At 29.5% G+C, this 23,194-nt stretch overlaps 1 protein-coding gene across 1 annotated transcript in view; it reads left to right on the top strand.

Moving 5' to 3' along the window:
• The window catches only part of LOC142331119 (sortilin-related receptor-like), a 172,062-nt gene that overhangs the window by 109,287 nt on the left and 39,581 nt on the right, over positions 1 to 23,194 (top strand). Inside the window, exons 18-24 of the mRNA XM_075376801.1 lie at positions 177 to 329; positions 3,475 to 3,605; positions 8,288 to 8,437; positions 10,083 to 10,284; positions 15,419 to 15,643; positions 17,681 to 17,826; positions 22,527 to 22,818. Coding sequence (XP_075232916.1) covers positions 177 to 329; positions 3,475 to 3,605; positions 8,288 to 8,437; positions 10,083 to 10,284; positions 15,419 to 15,643; positions 17,681 to 17,826; positions 22,527 to 22,818 — 1,299 coding nt within the window. The remainder of the gene's footprint in view (positions 1 to 176; positions 330 to 3,474; positions 3,606 to 8,287; positions 8,438 to 10,082; positions 10,285 to 15,418; positions 15,644 to 17,680; positions 17,827 to 22,526; positions 22,819 to 23,194) is intronic.

Here is a 23,194-nt window from a genome sequence, read left to right as displayed (position 1 = left end):
CCCGAGTTTTAGCACATTGAAAAACCAGTGATATTAGTGTTTTATTGTTTTCCTGAGGGCAAAGTATATATCCCTTAATAATATTTTTAATTTATTTGTTTACCTAGTTTGCTTTACTCGTGTGTATATTATTATTTATCTGAATAAGCATCAGTTTTTAATTTTGATTTTTACAGCATATCCTACTTGTACTAATCTTCAATTCCAGTGTAATAATAAAAGGTGTATATCAAAACGTTGGGTGTGTGATGGCGAAGATGATTGCAGGGATGGTTCGGATGAATTAAATTGTACAACTCCTCAAACATCAAAAGAAACTTGTAAAAGTAGTATGTATACAAATTATATTAAATTATATTGTACAATTTATGTTAGATTTGTATGCACACAATGTGCAGAATGCTGCACTTTTTTTTCTTTTTTTTTTTAGTTCAAGATTCCATCACTAAATTTGGTTTATTGATTTTGTTGACCGAGTTAATTGCAGTTCTTAAGTCTTTAAAAAAATAATAAAAAAATTCTTATTATGGTAATATTATTTTACCATAAAAATTTATGTATTTAATGATTATTTAACAGTTCTTAGACAGCTGGAAAGTTAAGAAATGATTTAGGTTTGAATGATGTAAGAAAATTTAAAAAATTAGTGACATGTTACTTTACAACTAAATACAAAGTATTTAAATTAAATTGCACGTCATAATGAACAGAAATTTGCTAATTTTATTGCAAACATAAATAAAATTACAAAAAGGAAGTTTTTAAAATACTTCAAATTTCATTAAAACTGATATAAATCAAGGTTTTCAGTTAAGACATGTTGAAATTAGAACAAATTCAGTCGTGTCTTAAACTTAAGATTAAAGAAATTGCAGTTGTAAGATAAAAATCTTTATTAAATGTCTAGAATGGGTTTACCAGTAACCAGTCATGCATATTTTTAGCAATGGCTTCTCTGGCTTTTAGTAAAAATTTATAAAAAATTCTTACTAAGCCATTACTTTTTAAATAAGTGTATGGCAGATAGGATCAGATCTTGTCTATATATGTTGTAAGTTGAGTTACCCCAATTCCTCCTGGTACCAAATAAATTAGTGTTTTACTGTTTTCCTGAGGGCAAAATGTGTAACCCTTAATAATATTTTTAATCTGTTTATTTACCTACAATTTGCTTTACTTGTGTGTATATTATTTATCTGAATAAACATCAGTTTTATTCCAAATTTTATTTATTCTCAAGGTATCCTCCATCCAAAATAAAAAAATAATTGTGCAAAGGTTGTTTAAAAATTTTGAGCTTTAACTCATTTTTCCCTTAAGTCATATCTAAAAGTCATCACAGTTGTAAATTATAAAACATTTTTCCTTCAAGATGAGAAAAGAACATATAAAATTTGAAATAAGCTCCTGTATATACATAATATGTTCAAAAATTATTAAACTTTTTCTAAAAAAAATTTGATTAAATAATTACTGCATAGTCTTCTTCATCAAAGTATTTTCATATCCGTTAAGCACACTGTTCCTAATATCCTTTCCGCTTTCAGAAACTGTTCAGGAATGCACTTTTCAAAAGAGCTTTCAAGATGTTTGCCTATTTTTTTATGGAGTCTATTTTCTCAAATCTGTTCTTTTAATGGCAATGTTAATTTTTGAAATAAAAAAGTAGGTCAGTTTTCCAGACCAGGTGAAGGATGACACTGAATGAATTTTTGTACAAAACTCGCAAATAGACAAACAGACAAGGCCTTGCAGATGGTGAAAGTTTCAGATTTTTTTCCTTTCATTCCTATGGAGATGCCTTACAACTTTTAGAATAGAAATGGAAACTGGATTGTCTGTACTGAAGATAGAAACTCATAAGAAACAATTCCTTTGGTGTCAAAAACTGACTGAACGTCACTGTTCAAATGATATTTGCACGCCTTTTTCAGTCTCTGTAACGATTTTCCTTCTTGTATCAAAAGTTGTTTTTGGATTACTCCATGTCAAATCAACACAGTTTTATTACTTTTTTTTTACCTCACCATCTCAGTATGTAATGAAATTTTGTACATAGGTAGTTCCCATATAGACTAAGAAAAATGCTAAATTTTATTCTATTATACCCACCTGAATAAAAAATATGAATATGTAAAGTTTTCAGAAATTGCTTAAAATCGCACAACAGCAAATTCGTTAAATATTAATTAATAGCTTCTCTCCTAATTAAATTAAAGACATGTGAATGGTGTCATTTTGTAGCTTTTTATTGCTTTTTCTATGACATGTAACATATTATAGGTTTCATGAAAAATATTTCCAATAAGAAATTTTAATTTCAGATTTTGGAAAAACACATTCTCAAAATTTTTAATTAAATTATGGTAAATAGGCTTACATTATTGTTAAATAATATACAAAATTTGAATGTGGGAGGATAATGGGTTCATTGTCAAAATAATTTAAAACGAATAAGACAAAATTTCAACTTTTATATAAATTACACTCGGCAGGAAAAAAATATTTTATAATAATATTAAATAAAAATTTGTAAAGAGGATTAAAATTATTTTCAGTTAATCTTAGTAATTGTATTTGCATAGTGCTTTAAAATTTAAAATACAACTAGGTCTACAGCAATTGTAACTGTACAAGACTACACTTCATTTACATACATACATATCATCCTCACTCATCCTCTGAAAATACTATCTTACGGTGGTTCCGGAGGCTAAACAGAAAAAGAAAATATACCTGAGAAGAGTTGATAGCTTCTGAAAGCAGTTTCACTGTCAGTGGCGATAGCTGAAATCCGAGCAAAATCTTTCATTAGCTGTAACTCGCAAACAAAGCACTTTAGGACATATGTTTATGTGAACTTATTCCATTATTTTTATGAGTAGAATAGTTTATGTAAGTCCCAGGAGAACTTAATGATACACCTTGCATAAATAGAGTGTGAGAGAGAAAATGTAAATTTAACATAGTAATATCTTTTCATTAATTAACATATTTAACTAGTATTAAGACACACACACACACACACTAAAAAAAATTAGATTTTTAAAACTTATACTTAGGTGGGAGGAGAATAGCCAAATTATATTTTTAGCTATTTTCATTCAGTTCTAACTACAAATTTTCTACCATAAACTTTTTAAAGAAGTTGATTACAGAGAGAAGTTAGTGTTACTTTAAAATGTGCTAAAAAGAATTTCAAGCATGCCAAATGAACATTTTTATTATATCTATTGAAACTTGCACATTCATCACACAATTATCAGTTAATAGATTTTGTTAACACACTCAAAGCTAAAGCACTTATTTTGAAATGTTTTGCTACACTTTTTATATATACATAACCATGTAGGCAAGAATTTGTAAGTAAAACCATTCGATCATTCTGCATCACTGCAACACAAAAAATGAAATTAACATTTTAAGTAAAAGAATCGGCCTGTAATTTTTAATAAATTTTCATTGCTAAAATAGGTGATACATTCCGTTGTGATACTGGTGAGTGTATACCAATGACATGGCAATGTGATGGTGAAAAAGATTGCCCAGATAACTCCGATGAGAAAAGTTGTGCTACTACATCTTGTCAGTCATGGCAGTTCAAGGTATTTATTTATATTTAAAATAATTTAGGTGTTGTTAATATTTACTAACGTAATTTATTCTTATTTTTAGTTCGGATTAAAAATAAAACCGGTAGTAGTGATCTTCCTTCTAAATTTAAGCCCTCTTCCAGTTATGAAATTTAAAAGTAAATTTATCCTTACACCTTAATTATTCGCCTATGTAATGAAAGTAATTTTAAAATGTTCTGAACAGTTTTGTTAAACCTGTAACAAGTTTGTAAAATTTGATGTGTTCCCAAGAGCATTGTTATGATATAAAATGTAGTTAAAAACATTTCATGTGGCAATATAAATAATATTGTATAGTATTTTAAGCAACAACAAAATTTGTGAACTTCCTAGTACTTTGATAAAGGTTGAAGATCATCTCATCTTGGTAATAACTCATCGATACAACAAGCACAAATGTGAAATCTCCATACCGTTTAAGTTTGGATCAGTGACAAAAGGAAAAACCATCTTTTTTCTGGGTAAAATCAAAATACTCCTTGATTTTTAATATTAAAATTTGTAGAATTTTTCTAAATGAACCAAGCCACCAGATTTTTATTGAATCAATGAAAACAAGATTTTTCAGTTTCAAAAATCATTCAGGCCATTATTTTTACTCCATTATATAGGTGAAATTGTGAACGATAGGAAGAGGTTTATTAAAAGCCCACTTATAACTTTCTGAAGCAGGCCCAAACTTTTTATATCGTTTGACTGGAGGTTCTATTGTACTATACTCATAAATCACTATCGCTAAAATTATCTTCATCAGATATTTCAGTATCACTATCGGCTAATTCTGAATTGAAATCAAATAAAAATATTTGTGTTTACCGAGAAAAGAGATCGGTCAGATTAGAGAACAACAAGCAACAACCGCTTGAGTTCATTGACAAAAAATTACTTTATTCAACTGTAACTACATTTTAATAATAGAATACAGTTGGCAACTCATCTTGGCAGGAATTCAAACAGATAATGTGTGTATAATAAGTGTACTTGTGTTTATACAGTGTTTTGAAAGTTTTATCCCAGTAAACTCATGTTCAATGTGTGGTCAGCCAAGTTGGCTTTTTTTAAGTATACTTGGGTTTGGTAGTTAAAGGTTTAAATAAAAAAACTAACAATTTATTAGCAGAAACAAGGAGTAAAATGTCAATGAAGGTCCTTTAGAAAGAAAGTTTTACACGGTCTATCTGTGAGGTAAGTTTATTTATAAAAAAACAATATCATACTACTAAATTCCGTCATATAAAATCCTACCTGTGATTCCATTCATATTCTCAAACTAGATTGTAACTCCTGATCATCAAAGCAGAATCAAGATGGAAGCCGTTTCTCTTCATGAAGTGGTTATTACTGAAGGTGTTAGGTCAGGGCTGTAAGGAGGATGATCAGCTGCTTGAATTGTCTTAATATTACTTTTGAACATTTTCCTTTTTTACATTTTTAATTTCTTATTAGATGCTATAGAATTGATTGTGATGTTATTTTCCAAGAAATTCCTATATTGTTCCAAAAGACATTGGCGTGGTTTTCCATCGTTATCTCCACTTCTCGTCATTTAAATCATAAGTTATTTATGGAATAAACTAGCTCTACCCGCCACGCTTCGCTGTGGCACATTGTGGTTGCATGGATGAGAAATGAGATACAAAACAAAGCATACGTTTCATAGAAGTTTAATTTTGCAATACTTGTGGATATACAATATTTTTTGTTTTTCCACTGTCTGCGTAGATATAAAGGCTATCTGGTTTGCCGATTCAGGAACACGCAACATACAGTTGCCCATGTGAGAAGCAATCTGCATCTAAACCACACAATTCTAAAGATTGACCTTGAGCTTTATTGATTGTGATTGCAAATGCCAATCGAATTGGGAATTGCAATCTTTTAAATTAAAATGGTGTATCGGTCGGGATTATGGGTATTCGAGGAATGAGAACATCTTCACCTTTGAAAGGCCCCATTAAAATCGTTGCTTCCACTACATTATTCATCAATTTCTTAACTGCAAGTCGCGTGCTGTTGCAGTTTTGGCTGATTAATATTCCGCAACAGGATAATTGTCATTTTTTGATCGAACCGTTGCTAGAATCAATCTGAGGAATGTTTTCTCAGTTCCTCCTGGCGCATCCAAGAAGAAGGTCCCCCCAACTCCATCATCTTTCTGTTTACTTTCTGTTTACGCGTTAATTTGGGAATGTTTAATTGACTGAACAATTAATAATTTGGGAATGTTTAATTGGGATTGGACATATGACTGAAGATCACCAATGTTGTAACTCTGTTCACGGCGTAAATCTACATCAAATGAAGCAATCGCAGCTCGGGTGGGTGCTGGCATTCCCAATTGACTAAGAACTTTATTTGCAATAGTTAAGCACTTGTCTTCAATATTTATCAATGCTTCGTTGTAAATGCCTTCTGTAAATTCCATGGTCATATTGGTATTTTCTAGGCGTACTTTATGCAAAATATCCTCACCCATATGCGATCGATATCTTTCCCATAACTCTGTGGGAGATGAAGGGAAGCAAGCGGTCAATATAATTGCAAATAATGCGCGAATTTGGTGTGTATGTGCAGTGTTGCACGCGTCATTAATACATATATCCCACTGTTGGTCGTTTTCTAATAAATTCAGAGCTTGGTGAAAGGCGCAGCTCAATCACGACACGATCACACAAAAGTACCTCGATTAAAGTGAATATTTAATTCAGATTGTATAATAATCTGAATCAGATGCAAGTGGATACGTTTCTTTTTTTTTTTTGTTAATAAACAATGTAATTAGGAACAGATATTGTTTCACATGTGACTGCGGTTGTCGTTAGCTAGTATGGTGAGTGTTCCCCTCACTTCTGGCAGATGGGGCGGTCACTGATACACAGCTGACCGTTAAAATAACTGTTTTCTCGCGGTCGTGGGTATGTGACTGATGCGAAAAATAGATAAAAACAATCTTTGATGCTGGTTATATATTGTGCTAAAATTTGAGCTCAATCGGTGCAGAACATTTTGAGTTTTTGAAGCATACACAAACGAACTTAACATTTTTATATATAAAGATTTGTGGGCTACAAAAAAAAGCCCTTAATTCGTGCAAAAAATACATCATTTAAATGCTTACAAAAGCAGAGTAATGTTTACAAATTACAGAATAATCAAACAGCATTGATTTCAGATGTTAAACTGCTAACGTAAGTAGAAGTTGTGCTGCTTCAGTGTACAATGTGATTCTCGAGTATGAATCTACTAATGAATTACGGTCTCCAAAGAAAACAAAACCCCGCAGGTCAATTGAGAAAAAGGTGAGATTTTGATAGAAACGCGATTCGTAAAAATATTACACGAATTTGAATTATTTAGAAATAGTTTAGCGGTGTATTATGTCCTTTGGAAGAGAATTCGGTTATTGTCTTCGACAACGCTTCTTATCATTAAACGAAAAGAATTCCAGCCGTGTTATATTAAAACAATGATATCAAAATGTGGCTTAGTTCAAAAGGAATAATTTTTGAAGAGGTTTAAGTTAATGTTCAATCATTACAAAGGGTTTCGTGTATTAAAAGTAATTAAAGTCTGTATAAAATTGGTTTGACACACAACGCCATATTGGTAAGTCGTGTTTTTATTCGGCTCTTAAGGAATATGTTTGCCGGCCTCCATGGCGCGAGTGGTAACGTCTCGGACTTTAATCCGGTGGTTTCGAGTTGGAATCCTGGTCAGGCATGGCATTTTCATAAGCTATAAATCATTCATATCATCATCTGAAGCAATGCATAACGGTGGTTTCGGAGGTTAGAAAAAACAAAAAAAAACGAATACTTAGTTGTGTGGTTTCAGTGTTACTATTTGTGAATTTTGTTCTTTGCTTTTACATAGCAAAGAACGCTAAATGACCAAAAAACGATTGTTTGGTCATATATATATATATATATATATATATATATATATATGTAAAAAAATAACCTAACAAAAAATTTTTGGTCATTATGTAGGGATATTATTTTCTGTGTATTTGGTTATTTCGACTTTTTTTATTTGCATAGTCTTAAGTCTATCTGGGATATAAGAAAGTTAGGTGTTTTAATTTACTTACTTACTATAAGTCATCCTTCTTGGTGGCTTTTCTTTTTGTTTTGGTGTTTTTTTTTTTTAATAAAATACAGATGTTTTAGCTGTTAAATATAATTCAAAGAAATTTGTTACTTAATCAGTTGTGATTTTTTTTACATTGGCAACGGCCATACGGGCTCTTTGTGATTGGTCGTTGTGTTTGACAGCAGCCATCTTGCATTGATCTGATTGGTTTTCCTTTGTTTACATTTCCATCTGATTTATTAGTCTCTTATTTATTAAAAAAAAGTACAAATTAAAAATAGATAGATAGATTTATTAAAAATAAATGAAAACAATCTTTGATGGGGGTTATATATCGTGCTAAAATTTGAGCTCAATCGGTGCAGAACATTTTGAGTTTTTGAAGCCGTACACAAATGAACTTAACATTTTTATATATATAGATTATATTGTGTTCTTGGTGTGTTGATTTAATTATAAGTTTGATTAAAGCTAAATTTTTAGTGTTAGTCAATTTCAATCTATATATAAAGTGTGCATGTTATTAATAAAAATAATTTTAATTTTGTTTTCTTTTATAGTGTAAAAAAAATAACCGATGTATATTTGATTCATGGGTTTGTGATGGTGAATCAGACTGTGGTCCTGATGATAATAGTGATGAGGACAATTGTACAACTCCTCCACCTCCATCTACACGGCCACCACCTGGACCATTTGATCATATTGGGGTTTGTTATTTATTACTAAATATAATTATAAGTAAGATAGTTTTAATCTCATCTTGTGGTTTTTTTTTTAATCGATGTTTCACCTGCTGTTACATTTTAGATCCAGTTAAAATCTAAAATGGATTTAAATGTAATTTAATAAATCTAATAATTTTGATTTTTCATTTATATCTTTATGGACTAATGACTTGGAGGCAAACGTCAGAATCTAAAAGAGTATGTTGTTGAGTATTTTAAATAAAAGGGAGATCTGCGTAATAGGTATATATTTTTAATAATATTTAATATGTTTTCAAGAAACTTATTTTCTAAAATGAACTCTATTTATATGTTTACTTATTTCAATTGGATTATTGTAATTAACTCTTTTTGTACTATAATATTATTGTGACCTTTTTTCTACACTAAACTTGAATTACATGTTTTAATTATTTAATGTTAAGTTTGATGATGTTCATAATTCAGAAATGGCCAGTGCCAATAATAAGATTTACTGTAGTTTATTGTCTAAGTTAATGACATTTGTTCATTGCTAATTTTTCAATATTACAGCATATGTCAGTAATGCAATAGTTTACCAGTCATACTATGTTTATTGATTTTATGTTTTTCTAAGTATATAATTGTAAATAAGGTGTTTTATGTTCTCTTGTTTTCAGGCTTTGTTAAATTGTAGATTTTAAAAATGTGTATTTGAAAAATGTAAATTCATGTATTTTCTCATTTAATATCATTACTGATATGCTGTTTTCAGCTGATATTTCTTATATAGAATTAAGTTAAGTTTATTTCATAATTTCTTTTAATTTTTTAAGGTTATGATTTATCATAAGTTCAGTTGTTTTCTTTCTAATTAAAGTCCAATTTCTTTTGGCAAATACAAGCTGTGTGTTCTTTTATTTTTTGTTAACTTTACCCAACAGTTTATGTTGTCTTAATTTTTTTTTTTTTGTAGTTATTTAGTTTACATAACGTGTAAGTTATGTTTAATATTTACACAACTTTTGCATTTTGTTTTGCTAATTTTTTTCAATCTTTCAGTTTTAGTTCATTTTTGTCGTGTTCTAATTTGCGTATTTTTGTTCTGTTTTTCTTGGAAGCTGTAGATTTTGTATTTTTGTATCTAAACATTTCTTTTCTATCTAGTTCTTTTAGTTTTTCTTACATTTCTTTAAACTGATTAGGTTTCCTTTTAAGTTTTTGGAAGTAGTTAAATATTTTCTTGATTAATCTATTTTTACTTATTCTTTTTAAAGAAGCATAATTTCTTTTCTAAACAAAATGTAATTTGCTTTTTGCTATGATTATATAGTTTCTAGGATTTGGTAAAAGTAGATCAATATTCATGCAGTAAATTCTTTTTATGTATTTTAAAATTTATTAGTTTAATTTTGCAATCTAATTATTAACATAGGAGGCGATCACAAAATTCTACAATCTACAGCAGAAAGCGATGTTATGTTCTTGTTTCATTAGTATTTTTGTAGAGAGAAAAATAAAACAATTAAAATATTAAATAGATATATATTATCGAAAACACAATATTAACTATTGCTGTAAAAAATATTTAATATTTTTTTCTTCTGTATAATAACAATTTTTATAATATTTAGTGTTAATTTATTGATTATATTTTTTCATACAGTCTTGTAATAGCAACTTTACGTTTAAATGTGAAGATGGAACATGTATACCATTATGGTGGAAATGTGATGATGTAAAAGACTGTAATGATGGATCTGATGAATTTGGTTGTGAAAAACCAAGTGAGGATAAAGGACAAAAAAGTAACAACAGTTCAACAGTTCTACTAATATGTCAAGCAAGACAATTCCAGTGTAATAGTGGTATGATAATTTATTTTTTATTTATGAATTTATTAACTCAATAATTTTTTTTTATTATTAAGGAGCATTCAAATCTAAATATAGTTCATTATATATTCAAAAAGTAATTTAAAATAAGTAAATTACACACAGTTACTTTTCAGCATATTCTCCCTCCTTTTCAATGCACGGAAGGTATTTTTAAGATTGTTTCTGATTCTTTCAGAAAAGATTTCTGTGTCTGCTGACAGGCCCACTCTTGATGAACAGCTTTAGTGACTTCACTGGAAAAAAGCTTTTTACCCCCTTGAGCCTTTTATGCGTCCACATGTGAAGGACAGTGGGTGCGAGGTCTGTATTATAGTGCAGATTTTGTTGATTAGTCCACTTTAATTCACAGATTGTAGCCATTGTATAAACAGCACATGAGGGCATACATTATCTTATAAAAAAACAGATGGAATGTTGACTTTTTTACATTAGTTTTGGATAGCTATTTTTACTGACCATTCTGTAAATTTCTGTAATACTCTGTTTTTGTAGAACACTGCTCTATTAGGAAAATGGATGTATGTAATAGCCTGCATATTCCAAAAGAATGAAGCCATAATTTTTCCTACTGAAAAAGTGGTTTCTGTTTTTTTCAGTTTCAGAGATGAAAGATGTCACCATAATCTTTTACTTTTTAGAGCAAAATAGTGAATTCGGGTTTCATCAGTAGTGGCAGTACACTGTAAAAACTCATTGCACTATTCTTCATATGGTTCTTGTTTACGCCGTTTGGAGTAAAGTTGTTTTTATTTTCAGTAATGTTTTTTGTATTTATCTTATCTGCTGTGGTCGCAATGTTTCATAAAAGCAATTTCTATTTAACCACGTTAATTTTTAACTGTTTTTTGTTAGCTCATTTTAATATTGTCAAGTTCCTAGAAATATACATTTCTTTGTCTGCGATCATTTCCTGTACTTGTTCATATTTCAGTATCTTTACTGAAATATATAAATAGCTTACATAACTCTTTTAATGGTCTGTTTGCTTATAATATTAATTTTTCGATATGTTGTTTCTTACCCAAACTTCCCGTCTATGCTAATTTTCTTTGTCTTACCAATACCAGCACACTAGCTCTTGTTATCAACACATACACTCTCGTCGGTTTATTGCCTTCTTTGTTACCCCCTCTACTCTTCACGCCATCATTTTCTTCAGTCCAGACCAGACTTTTACTTTTGTAATGTGCGGACCCAGGACTCGGTCTTTTCTCTATCTCTTAATGTTGCAGTTCAAATTTGACTCTCACCATTTGTGGACCGTTCTCTTTCCCTCTCGTACAACGCTGTCCAGATTAGACTTTCGTAGTATGCTGACCCAGGACTCGGTCTTCTCTCTATCTTCGTACAGTTGCTGTCCAGAACAGACTTTCTTGGTGTGTTGACCTATGGACTTACTTCACTTCTTTACTTCGTACAACGCAGTCCAGAATAGACCAGTTATTCTTCAAATTCACTATATTTCGTTTTTCCTGAAAGTGCTTCAATTACTACAAGCTGTCAATTCTGTCAACGCCGAATTTTCTCCAGCTTCTTATTACAATTTCAGCGAAGCAGAATTTCTTCAAACTCGTTTCTACACATTTCAGACGCCCAGTCTTGCTCAACCTCGAAGCCACACTCTCACCACTGTATTTCTGATACACCACGGCGGACCACGCCCAGGAATTTACTGTATGTATTAGTTTTACCTTCATTTACGAGTTCGTCGTTTACTAATATTGGTGTGCTACAGGCAAGTTTAATTTTCATCATTTATTACGTTAAACAGTTATTTTATCATTAATATTTGTGGAACATTCCGTTCATCGTGCATTACGCATTTCAATTTCATGTTTAATTTAAAAAACCATTTATTCACTTAAGTACAGTCACGACAGGTTACTTACATAAGATTGTGTCATTGTTCAGCTGCAACCTTATATCTTGTTAATCGCCGAGATTAATCCATTTCTATTCATGAACTGTGTTCATTACTGCTGTAAAATTAACCTAAAACAATTTGTTCCTTATGTGCAATTATGTTTTAGGACTTTGTAATTTATATTTTTCAAGGAAGCTTACTAGCAAAGGAACTCTATTTATATGTTTATTAATTTCAATTGGATTATTGTAATTAACTCTTTTTGTACTAGAATATTATTGTGTCCTTTTTTTACATTAAACTAGAATTACATGTATTAATTATTTAACATTAAGTTTGTTGATGTTCTTAATTCAGAAAAGGCCAGTGCTAATTAAGATTTATTGCAATTTATTTTTTGTAAGCTAATCACATCTGTTCACTGCTAATTTTCGTATTACAGTATATGTTAGTAGTGCTACTGTTTTCCAGTTCCACTTTCTATTGATGTTATGTTTTAAGTATCTAATTTGAAAATAAGGTTTTTTTATGTTCTCTTGTTTTCAGGCTTTGTTAAATTGTGTATTTAAAAAATGTATATTCATGTATTTTTGCATTTAACATCATTGTTCATATGTTGATTCAGCTGATATTTTAAGTATCATTAAATTATGTCAATTTCATAATTTCTTTTTAGTTTTTAAGGTTATAATTTAACATAAGTTCAGTTGTTTTCTTTCTCAATTAAAATCCAATTTCTTTTGGCAAATACGAGCTGTGTTTTTTTAGTTAACTTTACCCAACAGTTCTAACAATATGTTAGCCACATGCAGGCATGTCTGCTTGCATTCATCCTTTAGCATTCATAGAATCCAACATCCGCATAAATTAATTTTTCATTAATTAAGTTGATTTCTGATACAGCTTTCGATACTGCTGACACTGACATTGTAGAAGCAATATTCCGCATTGTAATTCGACAATCATTTTGAATAAATGTGTTAATCTTGTCAGCCATTTTTTTCTGTTGATGACATTTTCAGATACCAAGACTGTGCGGTGATTCATTCTTGATATATCAGCCATCTTCAAAAAAAGTTTCATTTATAAATCTTTATGTTTACGTTTGTCAAAATTTTCTTTTGTAAGAAGTTTTATATTAATAGTATATTATTATAGTGTCCACACTTGGATGCACTTCTTTTTTACTCACACTCGTAGACAAACAGCATATAACAACTGGATGCTGATAGGTTTGCTTGTTTCTGCTTATCAGATAGAGCTAACAGCTACTACTTCTGTTTATTTTATTTGACACCAAATTGAAATTTGAGCATTCCTCGTATAATATTGTTAATAAATAAACCAACTAATATAATAAAATGAAGCTCACTATTTCTGACATAGTATTCCATTCCTTTAGATGGTTTTAAGTCTTTGAAAAAAAAATAGTTTGATTTTTAATTATTATTAATGCAGTAATTATATTTAACGTAAAAAAATTAGTAAATAATTTTTTTTTAATCTCATTAATTATTAAATTTGTAATTTGTTTCTTTAATTATTATTTTTATCATGTTACTGGTATTACAGTTACTTTATTAATAATTAAATGTTAATTATAAAATATAAAATTAAAAAATTTTTAATATAAAAATAAATCTAGACTGAAAAAATAAGGTCTTTCTCAGTGTTCTGTTTAATACTTGTTTAGATGGTTCATATTTCAATGCCAATATTTATAATTATTAGAATGGAGTGAATTCGTGTTAATTAAAAATATAATGCAAATGTATTTTTTTATGTTCTCTATTTAAAAAAAAAAAAAGTTGCTTTTAATGCTTAAATTACATATTTAGACACTAGTAATTGTTATTTTTTCTTTTGTTGTTTAACCTCTGGGACCACCGTTTGGTATTGTTTCAGAGAATTAGATGAATTATTTGTAGTGTGTGTGAAAATGCCATGCCTGACTGGGATTCGAACCCAGGACCTCCAGATGAAAGGCCAAGACACTATCACTCACGTCACAGAGCCTGGCTAAGTAATTAGCCGGCCTCAGTTACTTGCTGAAAATGTACTCACCATGTGGCTAGGAGCAGGAGCATTTTTCTCTTATGTTTTTTCAATTGCTGGAATCATTTTTGGGATTCTCCTATGTGATTGTTGTCCAAGCCAAGCAGCAGTTTTTATTTCATTTAATGCTTGTTACAGAAAAGCCTTCTTTTGAGTTATTTTTCATAAATGGGGAAAAAGGAAAAGTACACAGAGTGAGATCAGGCTAGAAGGGAAGGCAAGAAACAACTCCTATCTTTTATTTTTTTTGACAAATCCTGTTGCAGATTGAGATAAGAGTGTTGTGGTGTAGAAATCAATCGCTGCACATTTTTTTTGGGTGTCTTTTTCACACATTCTTAACACCCTCTAACAGATCCAGGTAGTAGAAGTGCTGGCTTACTATCAATCCAGGAAGAATTAATTATCTGTTAAAAAACAATCCTTTTCTATTAAAAAAAAATCAACATTGTCTTCACATTTGGTCAAACTTGCTCTCCTTTTTTTATCTCAGCAAAAATTCAGTTATTTTCACAGATTTGATTTTTGTTTGACTTCAGGGTCATAACTATAGCACCATTTCTCATCCCTGGTACTTTTTTTTTTTAATTTTCTGTTATAATTTTCTAGCACGAATTAATTCCTAAGGTACATAAATCAATTCAGAAATTTTTTTAATCGGCTGATAATCTTCATAGCTTGTAATGCGATTATTCAGGTGACATTCTCTATCCTATTTTAAAAATGAAAGCCACTCACAGAATTGTTTTTAACTTAAACATTTTTACTTAAAAGCAGCTTGAAGCATTAGTGCTTTTTCAACAGTGAAATACTTTCCATATTTTTCTGATAGTGTTCTTAAGAATAAAAAAATTAAATCTAAGTTATGTTGTTCGTTATGAAGAGATATAAAAAAAATCACAGATTTTCAAGCACCAAGAAAGACCAGTGCTGAATACTTCATGAACTACTGTACATAGAGCAACACTTGTAGTCAGATGAGAGCAGAATACTGTAGGCTTTCTACTTCTAGTGGTGGTATCTTTAATTGTGTCTAGATTGCTTCCCAATTATACATTCTAGCTTTTTTGATGTCCTTGTACGTGTGCGCACATGCATGTGTGTATGTATGTATGTAATATTTAAGTTTAATAACTCAAACGATATTGTGTTTCTTATCTAATTGTGTTCTATTTCATATTTAAGGTATTTGTATACCAGATTCATGGGTTTGTGATGGAATTAAAGACTGTGATAAAGGTGAAGATGAAGCACATTGTTCCAAAAAACTAGAATGTCGTCCTGATCAAAGTAAATTTCGTTGCAGAAAAGATGGCTCTTGTATTTCACTATCATTAGTATGCGATGGAATTAAGCAATGTCCTGATGGATCTGATGAACTATTATGTGGTACTAGAGCACCTCCTGTCAGTAAGTATAGTTTTTAGTTTTTCTTTATTTAAGTTTATTTTTATTACTATTTTAGGAAACTTTTATTTAAGAGTTGTTTTAACTCAAAAGAGCAAAAAAGAAAAAAATATTCTATTTGTATAAAATTCAAAATTAGAAAATGTTTATATTGTTTAATTATCACTATCACTCCAGAAGTTCTTCAGAGTAGTAACATTGACATTGTTTCTGCTCGGAAACATTTAAATTTAATTGTTCTGAACCTCAAATTATTGTTAGGTCTACTAAATATCCTGAATAAAAAAAGGCTTTAATATCATTACTCTATTATGAAGCAGTAATATCTGATGTACGTAGGAAAACTTAACAAATTCACAAAAAGTACACATTAACAGGTTAATACTTTATGATAAATAAATAAATACACCCTTCAAATCAACTTAATTATACATTATAAAGATCATGTTAGGAATTGTTGGTTTGCTATTCCACAAGTAAAAAGAACTGCTTCAACATTTCTGTTTGGTCAAGAGAACCATGGCAAAAATTTCAGAACAGTATTTCAAAATATAAAAAAATAAATAAATAAAAATGAGAAGTTATGTTTGTATTATATATAACAATAATTATTTTATTAAATAGATCAGTGATATAACTATAGATGATAAATAAATGGAATCAGTACATAAAAAAATAAAATTAATTACTAAATGTTGAGTATGTATTTAAGTATGTATGAGGCCCTGAGCAAGAAGGTTTCTACCTTTTTTACCCCGCTCTCCCCAATTACTTTAACTTTTTCCTGATTTCTACATTAACATCTTAACTAAAATTCTATACAGAAGAATTGAGAGGAGAGTGGAAGAAGTGTTAGGAGAAGACCAATTTGGTTTCAGGAAAAGTATAGGGACAAGGGAAGCAATTTTAGGCATCAGATTAATAGTAGAAGGAAGATTAAAGAAAAACAAACCAACATTCTTGGCATTTATAGACATAGAAAAGGCATTCGATAACGTAGACTGGAATAAAATGTTCAGAATTTTAAAAAAATTAGGGTTCAAATACAGAGATAGAAGAACAATTGCTGACGTTTACAGGAACCAAACGGCAACATAAGAAGAACATAAGAATGTTCTTCAATTGAAGAACATAAGAAAGAAGCCGTAATAAGAAAGGGAGTCCGACAAGGATGTTCCCTATCCCCGTTGCTTTTTAATCTTTACATAGAACTAGCAGTTAATGATGTTAAAGAAAAATGTAGATTCAGAGTAACAGTACAAGGTGAAAAGATAATGTTGCTACGATTTGCTGATGATATAGTAATTCTAGCTAAGAGTAAAAAGGATTTAGAAGGAAAAAATTGTGTAGGCAGGCCACGTTTGGAATATGTAGAACAAATTGTTAGGGATGTAGGATGTAGGGGGTATACTAAAATGAAACGACTAGCACTAGATAGGGAATCTTGGAGAGCTGCATCAAACCAGTCGAATGACTGAAGACAAAAAAAAAACATTATTAGTTCTTTGGGTTCAGCTTACCTTGCTGATTTCTATCTGAAATCAGTGTAGATTTTCTTTTCTTTTCTAATGATATCAGTATGAAGCCAGTGTATACTTTGTATCTAATGGGGGAGCTGCCTACAGACCGAATGTGGGTTTTTGTTCCTGTTTGTGTTTGCTGTACAATAAGCCTAATTGCTAACTTCCTGCTGGGTAAAGCCACTCTTCAAAGTCCCCCATCCACCCAATAGATTCAAGTTTATATAATCAGTAAAAACCACATTACCAGAATAATATTGTGTCTACATAAAAAATCTTTTAATTTTATTGTTAATAAATAATTTATTGATGTGTAGGTTTAAATATTATTCTGTATAACTCAAAAATAGTTGTTTTATTTAATTAGATTCAATTGTTTTTTCTATAATTGATCATTCGTAAATAAATAATCAGTTTTTATGTCTGTGAATATGTGCTTACAGGTTCACACACAACATGTACATTTACTAATTGATTATGGTTCCTATATTTATTTTATCTTCATTTTGTGTTAAAACAGGTCCTGCTAATCCAAGTTGTAGTGTTGGAATGTTCCCTTGTGATGGTAATCATTGTCTACCTTTGTCTCAACTGTGTGATGGACAAACTGACTGTTTTGATGAAAGTGATGAAAAGAACTGCCAGAATAGTACAAGAATTTACCAGGTAATTGTTAGTAATAGTACATTATACACTGAGCCTAAATGATAGCCACTAATGCACAAGTGCTAAGTAATTACCTCACTCGCAAGGCTAGTGTCATAAACTTCATGAGTGCATAATAGAGAATTGCGTACCAGTTTTTTTTTATATGTCTTAGGAAATATTGGGATTACTGATTTAAATCTATGTTTATGTAAATCATTGTTTATGGAATATCTAATTTTTCAAAAAATATAGAATTTAATATATTTCTCCTCTTATTTATTTATTATGTAAAATATTGCAACATACACAGCTATAGAATATCAGGATTGGTCTTTTGATCCATGTAAATATTACGTATTGTGCAATCGTTAAAATTTATTTGTGGAAATAATCCTCCTTGCATACTAGTTGATGTAGACTGTGCATGTACATTAAAGTTATTTCTTTTTTTTGACAAAATCAAATATTTTATTCAATACTTCAATTTTATTTTTAATTGACGTCTATATGCCCTTCAACCACTGTTGTTCATTTAACTAACCAGTAACAATTAACATTTAACTGACATTTTACTGACCAGTAACATTATAGTTGCAAAGCTTCCTTAAAAACAATGACCTGTGTATGTGTTTGCGTCTGGAAGACTCAGATATATACGTATTTACTTACCTGTATTTCAAATTTTATTAATGCCAACATTTTGCACAGTGCATTTTCCTTCCGTGTTTAAAAAGAAGGCAGAACTGTTACACTCCTTAGGACATAAGTTTAAGTACTTCGTACACATATTTTAATAATTCCCTGTGGCGACATTTAATTTTTGTATTCAGCACAGTAATTAGAAGTGCTGATCCAAGATCCTTTATATCATTAAATTTTATTGTGCAATACTTGTCTTCAACACGCTCCCATTATCCTAAAGTCCTGGAAAAAAGTAAATAGAATTCAAATCTTTTGTGAAATTACCAGATTAGAAAGAATCTATGGATATATTTAATAAATATTTAGTAAGTTTGTGTTAAATTAAAAATAAAAAAGTTTCATCAGCTTGATTTGAACCTCTGCGTCTGACCTGAGCTAACATCGAAAGCAGGATGGTAGCGGTCCAGCGTCTTAACCAACCATTCAGACAACTTGACCGCTGGCATCTGCTCCATAAAACAGACTTTATATTATAAATCAATGATAGCCTCCACTAGAGAATTTCAGCCTAATTGAAGAATAGAATTGTAGCCTAATTATAACATTTTTCAGACAAAGAAATTTAAAATAATTATAATTCATTACCTGAGTACTACAAACAAATATTAAAATTACTAAATAAATAAGTAAACCGTTTATAAGCATGTAATTAAAACATTTCTGTAAAAAAAATACAATGTGTTTAAAATAACAGAAGTATTGAATGTCTTAAAGTTCTGTTTGGTAATGACACTCATGATACAGGTTCCAGCCGCATAATTCAAATGTTATAATACAGATGTAGAAAAAACAATTTAAATTGTAAAATTTAATCTGTTATAGTAAGAGTCGTGCTCAACAGTTCTTCAAAGTAGATTTTAAACCATAGAATATGCAAAAACTGTTTACGAAAATTTATAATTATATAACTTCAGTTAAATAAAGTTTACTAGATTTCCATTACAGTAATGTTGAACGTAGATGTCATTTTCAGATTTTGTTATAATTATAACCATTCTAAAAATATCTTTTAGATAATCCCAATCTAAAATAGAAAGTTATTAAAAAGTATAAATCTGTGAATTTACCAATCTGAGATTTCCCTCGATGATCTGTGATCATCGTGGGCAATCTGATTGTTATTAGACTTACTTGCTGAAAACATTTTAACACATTCGCTGCTGCTGATAAAATAGGGAACTTGACCATCTTGCTGTACATGCAACTATGATGGCTGTATATTAATTACCCGCTGTGCATTAGAACACATATTGGCCCTTCCTGAGGTTTTGTACTGTGCGTGCAGTTTTTATACGGATTTACTCTATATGCTGAACTATTTGACCTTGAATTTTCATTCTATATACATTTGTGCAATATCACATGTTACACTGTTTTTTAATCTCTTTCTGACAATTTTATTTCCTTTTCAATTATTTTTATCATAAGTTGTTCAGTAAATTATTCAATAAAACATTCATAATATTAATTAATCTTATAAATGCTGGTTTTTATTTATAAATTAAATTAATTATATTATGTCACCTAATCCATTACTCTCTGTTTTAATTTGTTATCTTATTATTTCTAAATGAAATGTGTAGAAATTTTTCTTTTAAAAAAACATCCATTCAAATGTATATATTAATAGTATAAACACTAGACATTAAATTTGTTTCCAGATAATTGGGTCTGAATCACTTCACATAATATGCTTGCTTGTAAACATCATCCAAATCATTAAATATAATAAATTGATATATTTTCAACTTGATTATAAATAGACATAAATAAGAATATGTATATAAGAACTGTTTCAACTAGTTAGTTCACATGTTTTCTGAGAGACATCGTAGACTATAAAGTCGTTTTAAAATATTTTTAGTTAAAAAGAAAAAGAAAATATTCATTACAAACGGCACATTATGGGCCATAGTGCACAGTCGTCAAGTACAATATGGCAACAATGGGGCCTGTATAGCAGAGAGCTAAGTTAAATACTTAACATTTTGCACTGAACTGGAATTACACAAAAGAAGACAAACACACAGCAACTCCCTGTTATGGCATATATATGCGCCGTACCACAGTGAATGTGTTAATAATTTTTTCCCCTTTGTTATTTGTAATAAATATAGTTATACACATTCATTTTTTATTGTTTCATATTGTTTACTTAAATCCTTTTTTTCAATTTTTCATTATTTTTTTTTTTAATACTAATTCCCTCAGTATCTACTGGTGATTGAATAACAATCGAAATGATCATGTAGTGTTACATTTAAAATAAATTTTTATAATTGCTTTTATAGTATTTTCTTGTTTCAAATATATTTGTTTTGTTGTATTATTGATACCGATTACATCTTACAATTTTATTGTGACTAAAATTTTATTTTATATGTTAAGTTATTATTTATATATTTTTATGCGCATCTGTTGTATTGAATTACAAGGTAATTTTAACCACAGAATTAAATCACAATATTATTTGTGTTCAAAGAATGAGGTATACTAAACAGTTAATAGAATAAAATAATTGAGAATGCTCAAGAACCATTGATGCAAAGTAAAAATTTAACATTATAAGTTCAACCCCGCCGGGTTGGTCTAGTGGTGAACGCATTTTCCCAAATCAGCTGATTTGGAAAGTCGAGAGTTCCAGTGTTTAAGTCCTAGTTAAGTCAGATATTTTTACACGGATTTGAATACTAGATCCTGGATACCGGTGTTCTTTAGCGGTTGGGTTTCAATTAACCACACATCTCAGGAATAGTTGAACTGAGACTGTACAAGACTTGCACTTCATTTACACTCATACATATCATCCTCTGAAGTATTATCTGAACGGTAGTTACCGGAGGCTAAACAGGAAAAAGAAAAAGCATTATAAGTTCATTTTGATCGTTGATAATAGTCATCATCATTAAGTTATAAAGCAAGTAATAAATGTAGGTTTCATAATACCCTTAATAAAGCAATACATCTAAATATTCATCTATTTATAATTATTAGTTTACTTTATGCTTTCAGTTAAATCTGCCTATAGAAAAATTGTATAATTTATTCGTTTTCAATATTTATATTATATAAACCAAGAAATGTTTTTTTTTTCAATTGCTTTCAATTTACCTATTTACTTATTAAATAAATAATATTTATTTTGTGTTTTATGTGTATTTATATTTTTTTCTACTAATCTTATAACTATTGATGATAATTTGTAACAATTAAAGTTCACATTTTTATTGTTTTAGTTTTTATATAATCAGTTGTTGAGTGATCTCTTTTATTTGTTTGTAATTTTTGGGATTTTTAAATCAAATTTTATGTTCAAAATTATTAATATCTAGGCCATGTATACTTTCTGAAATAAATTACTTCAGTTCACTGAAGTTTAATGTACAAATCTGAATGAAGTAAATCTGATAAGAATAATAATTGATGTATATTTCAAAATGCAATTTACAGTTAAAATATTACAGTACCAATAAACATGAACCAGTTCTGATATAAGTGGCTTATGTCTTGAACCTCAGAATTATTTTTGAAAAATTTTCTACATTTAGAAGTATTTGATTTATGTCCTATTAGATATTTGATTCATTCATAAACAGTATATTATGGTTAAATAGTAGAATGTATTTTGCATTGTTTCTGTCTCAATCTTTATATGTTGGGTATGTTGGCTTAAAACGCTCAAAGTAAAATAGAATCTGACAGAGTTACTATCTTTTTAAATAACATGCCTATTAAACAGCTAACCCCTTTTACAATAAAATTAAGATATTGCTTGCAAGGTCGAACATCACTTGGATCTCAGCAGGTTTGGTGTAGCAATAGGCAGCATTATATTAGGCTATGTAAATTTTATTAGATTATATATTATACTTGCTGATAACAATATGAACAATGTAAGAAATACTTGATTTTTTTAAACTATTTTTTTATACAAAATTATTGTTACATTATTTATATTTGTAAAAAACTATGTAACTTTTCTATTTTATTAATTCATTTCTTTTAATTAATAACAGGTTCAAAGTATCGGTGTCGATCAGCCAAGCATTACATCGACAAGTCTGAGAGTATTTTGGTGGATCCAGTCACCACAAACCATTAAGTTTGAATTTTTGCCATCATATAGTCTAGCACCTCCTGCTCATGAAAAGTGGACCAATCATACGTCTTGGATAAATGATACCAATTTCCAATTCACTGGATTAAATCCATACACCAAGTACAATGTTACTGTTTATTCAAGAGTAATTGGTGAAAATGTTGTTCACCCTCCAGCTAAATATATCATTGTTTCTACCGGTGAAGGAAGTAAGTTACTGATATTATTTTTTATTATTAAATTACTAGGCTATTTGGGTTGCTCAGGCGCTTGTTCCTGGACCTCCAAGTTTCTGACCTTAACTCTACACTTGCATATAACTTGATAATAATGATCTGAATAATATTTGGCTTTTATTCTGTTATTTATCTGCCTGCCCAAGTAAAAAAAAAAAAAAAAAATGGAAATTAAATACATGTAATTTAATTTTAATTGACGAGGTGATTACAAAATGGCTACCCTTCTTTCATGAAAATGCCAAATATTAAAAAATGTAATGACAAAAGACTTTAAAATTTTACGTAGTTTTTTCTTTAGTACAATTCATTTTTAGCAAGAAAAGAATTTTTTTCTGTTGTGACTAGG

This window comes from Lycorma delicatula, chromosome 10, assembly GCF_047948215.1.
Source record: "Lycorma delicatula isolate Av1 chromosome 10, ASM4794821v1, whole genome shotgun sequence".
Taxonomy (NCBI): domain Eukaryota; kingdom Metazoa; phylum Arthropoda; class Insecta; order Hemiptera; family Fulgoridae; genus Lycorma; species Lycorma delicatula.
This window is presented reverse-complemented; position numbering and strand designations above follow the sequence as displayed.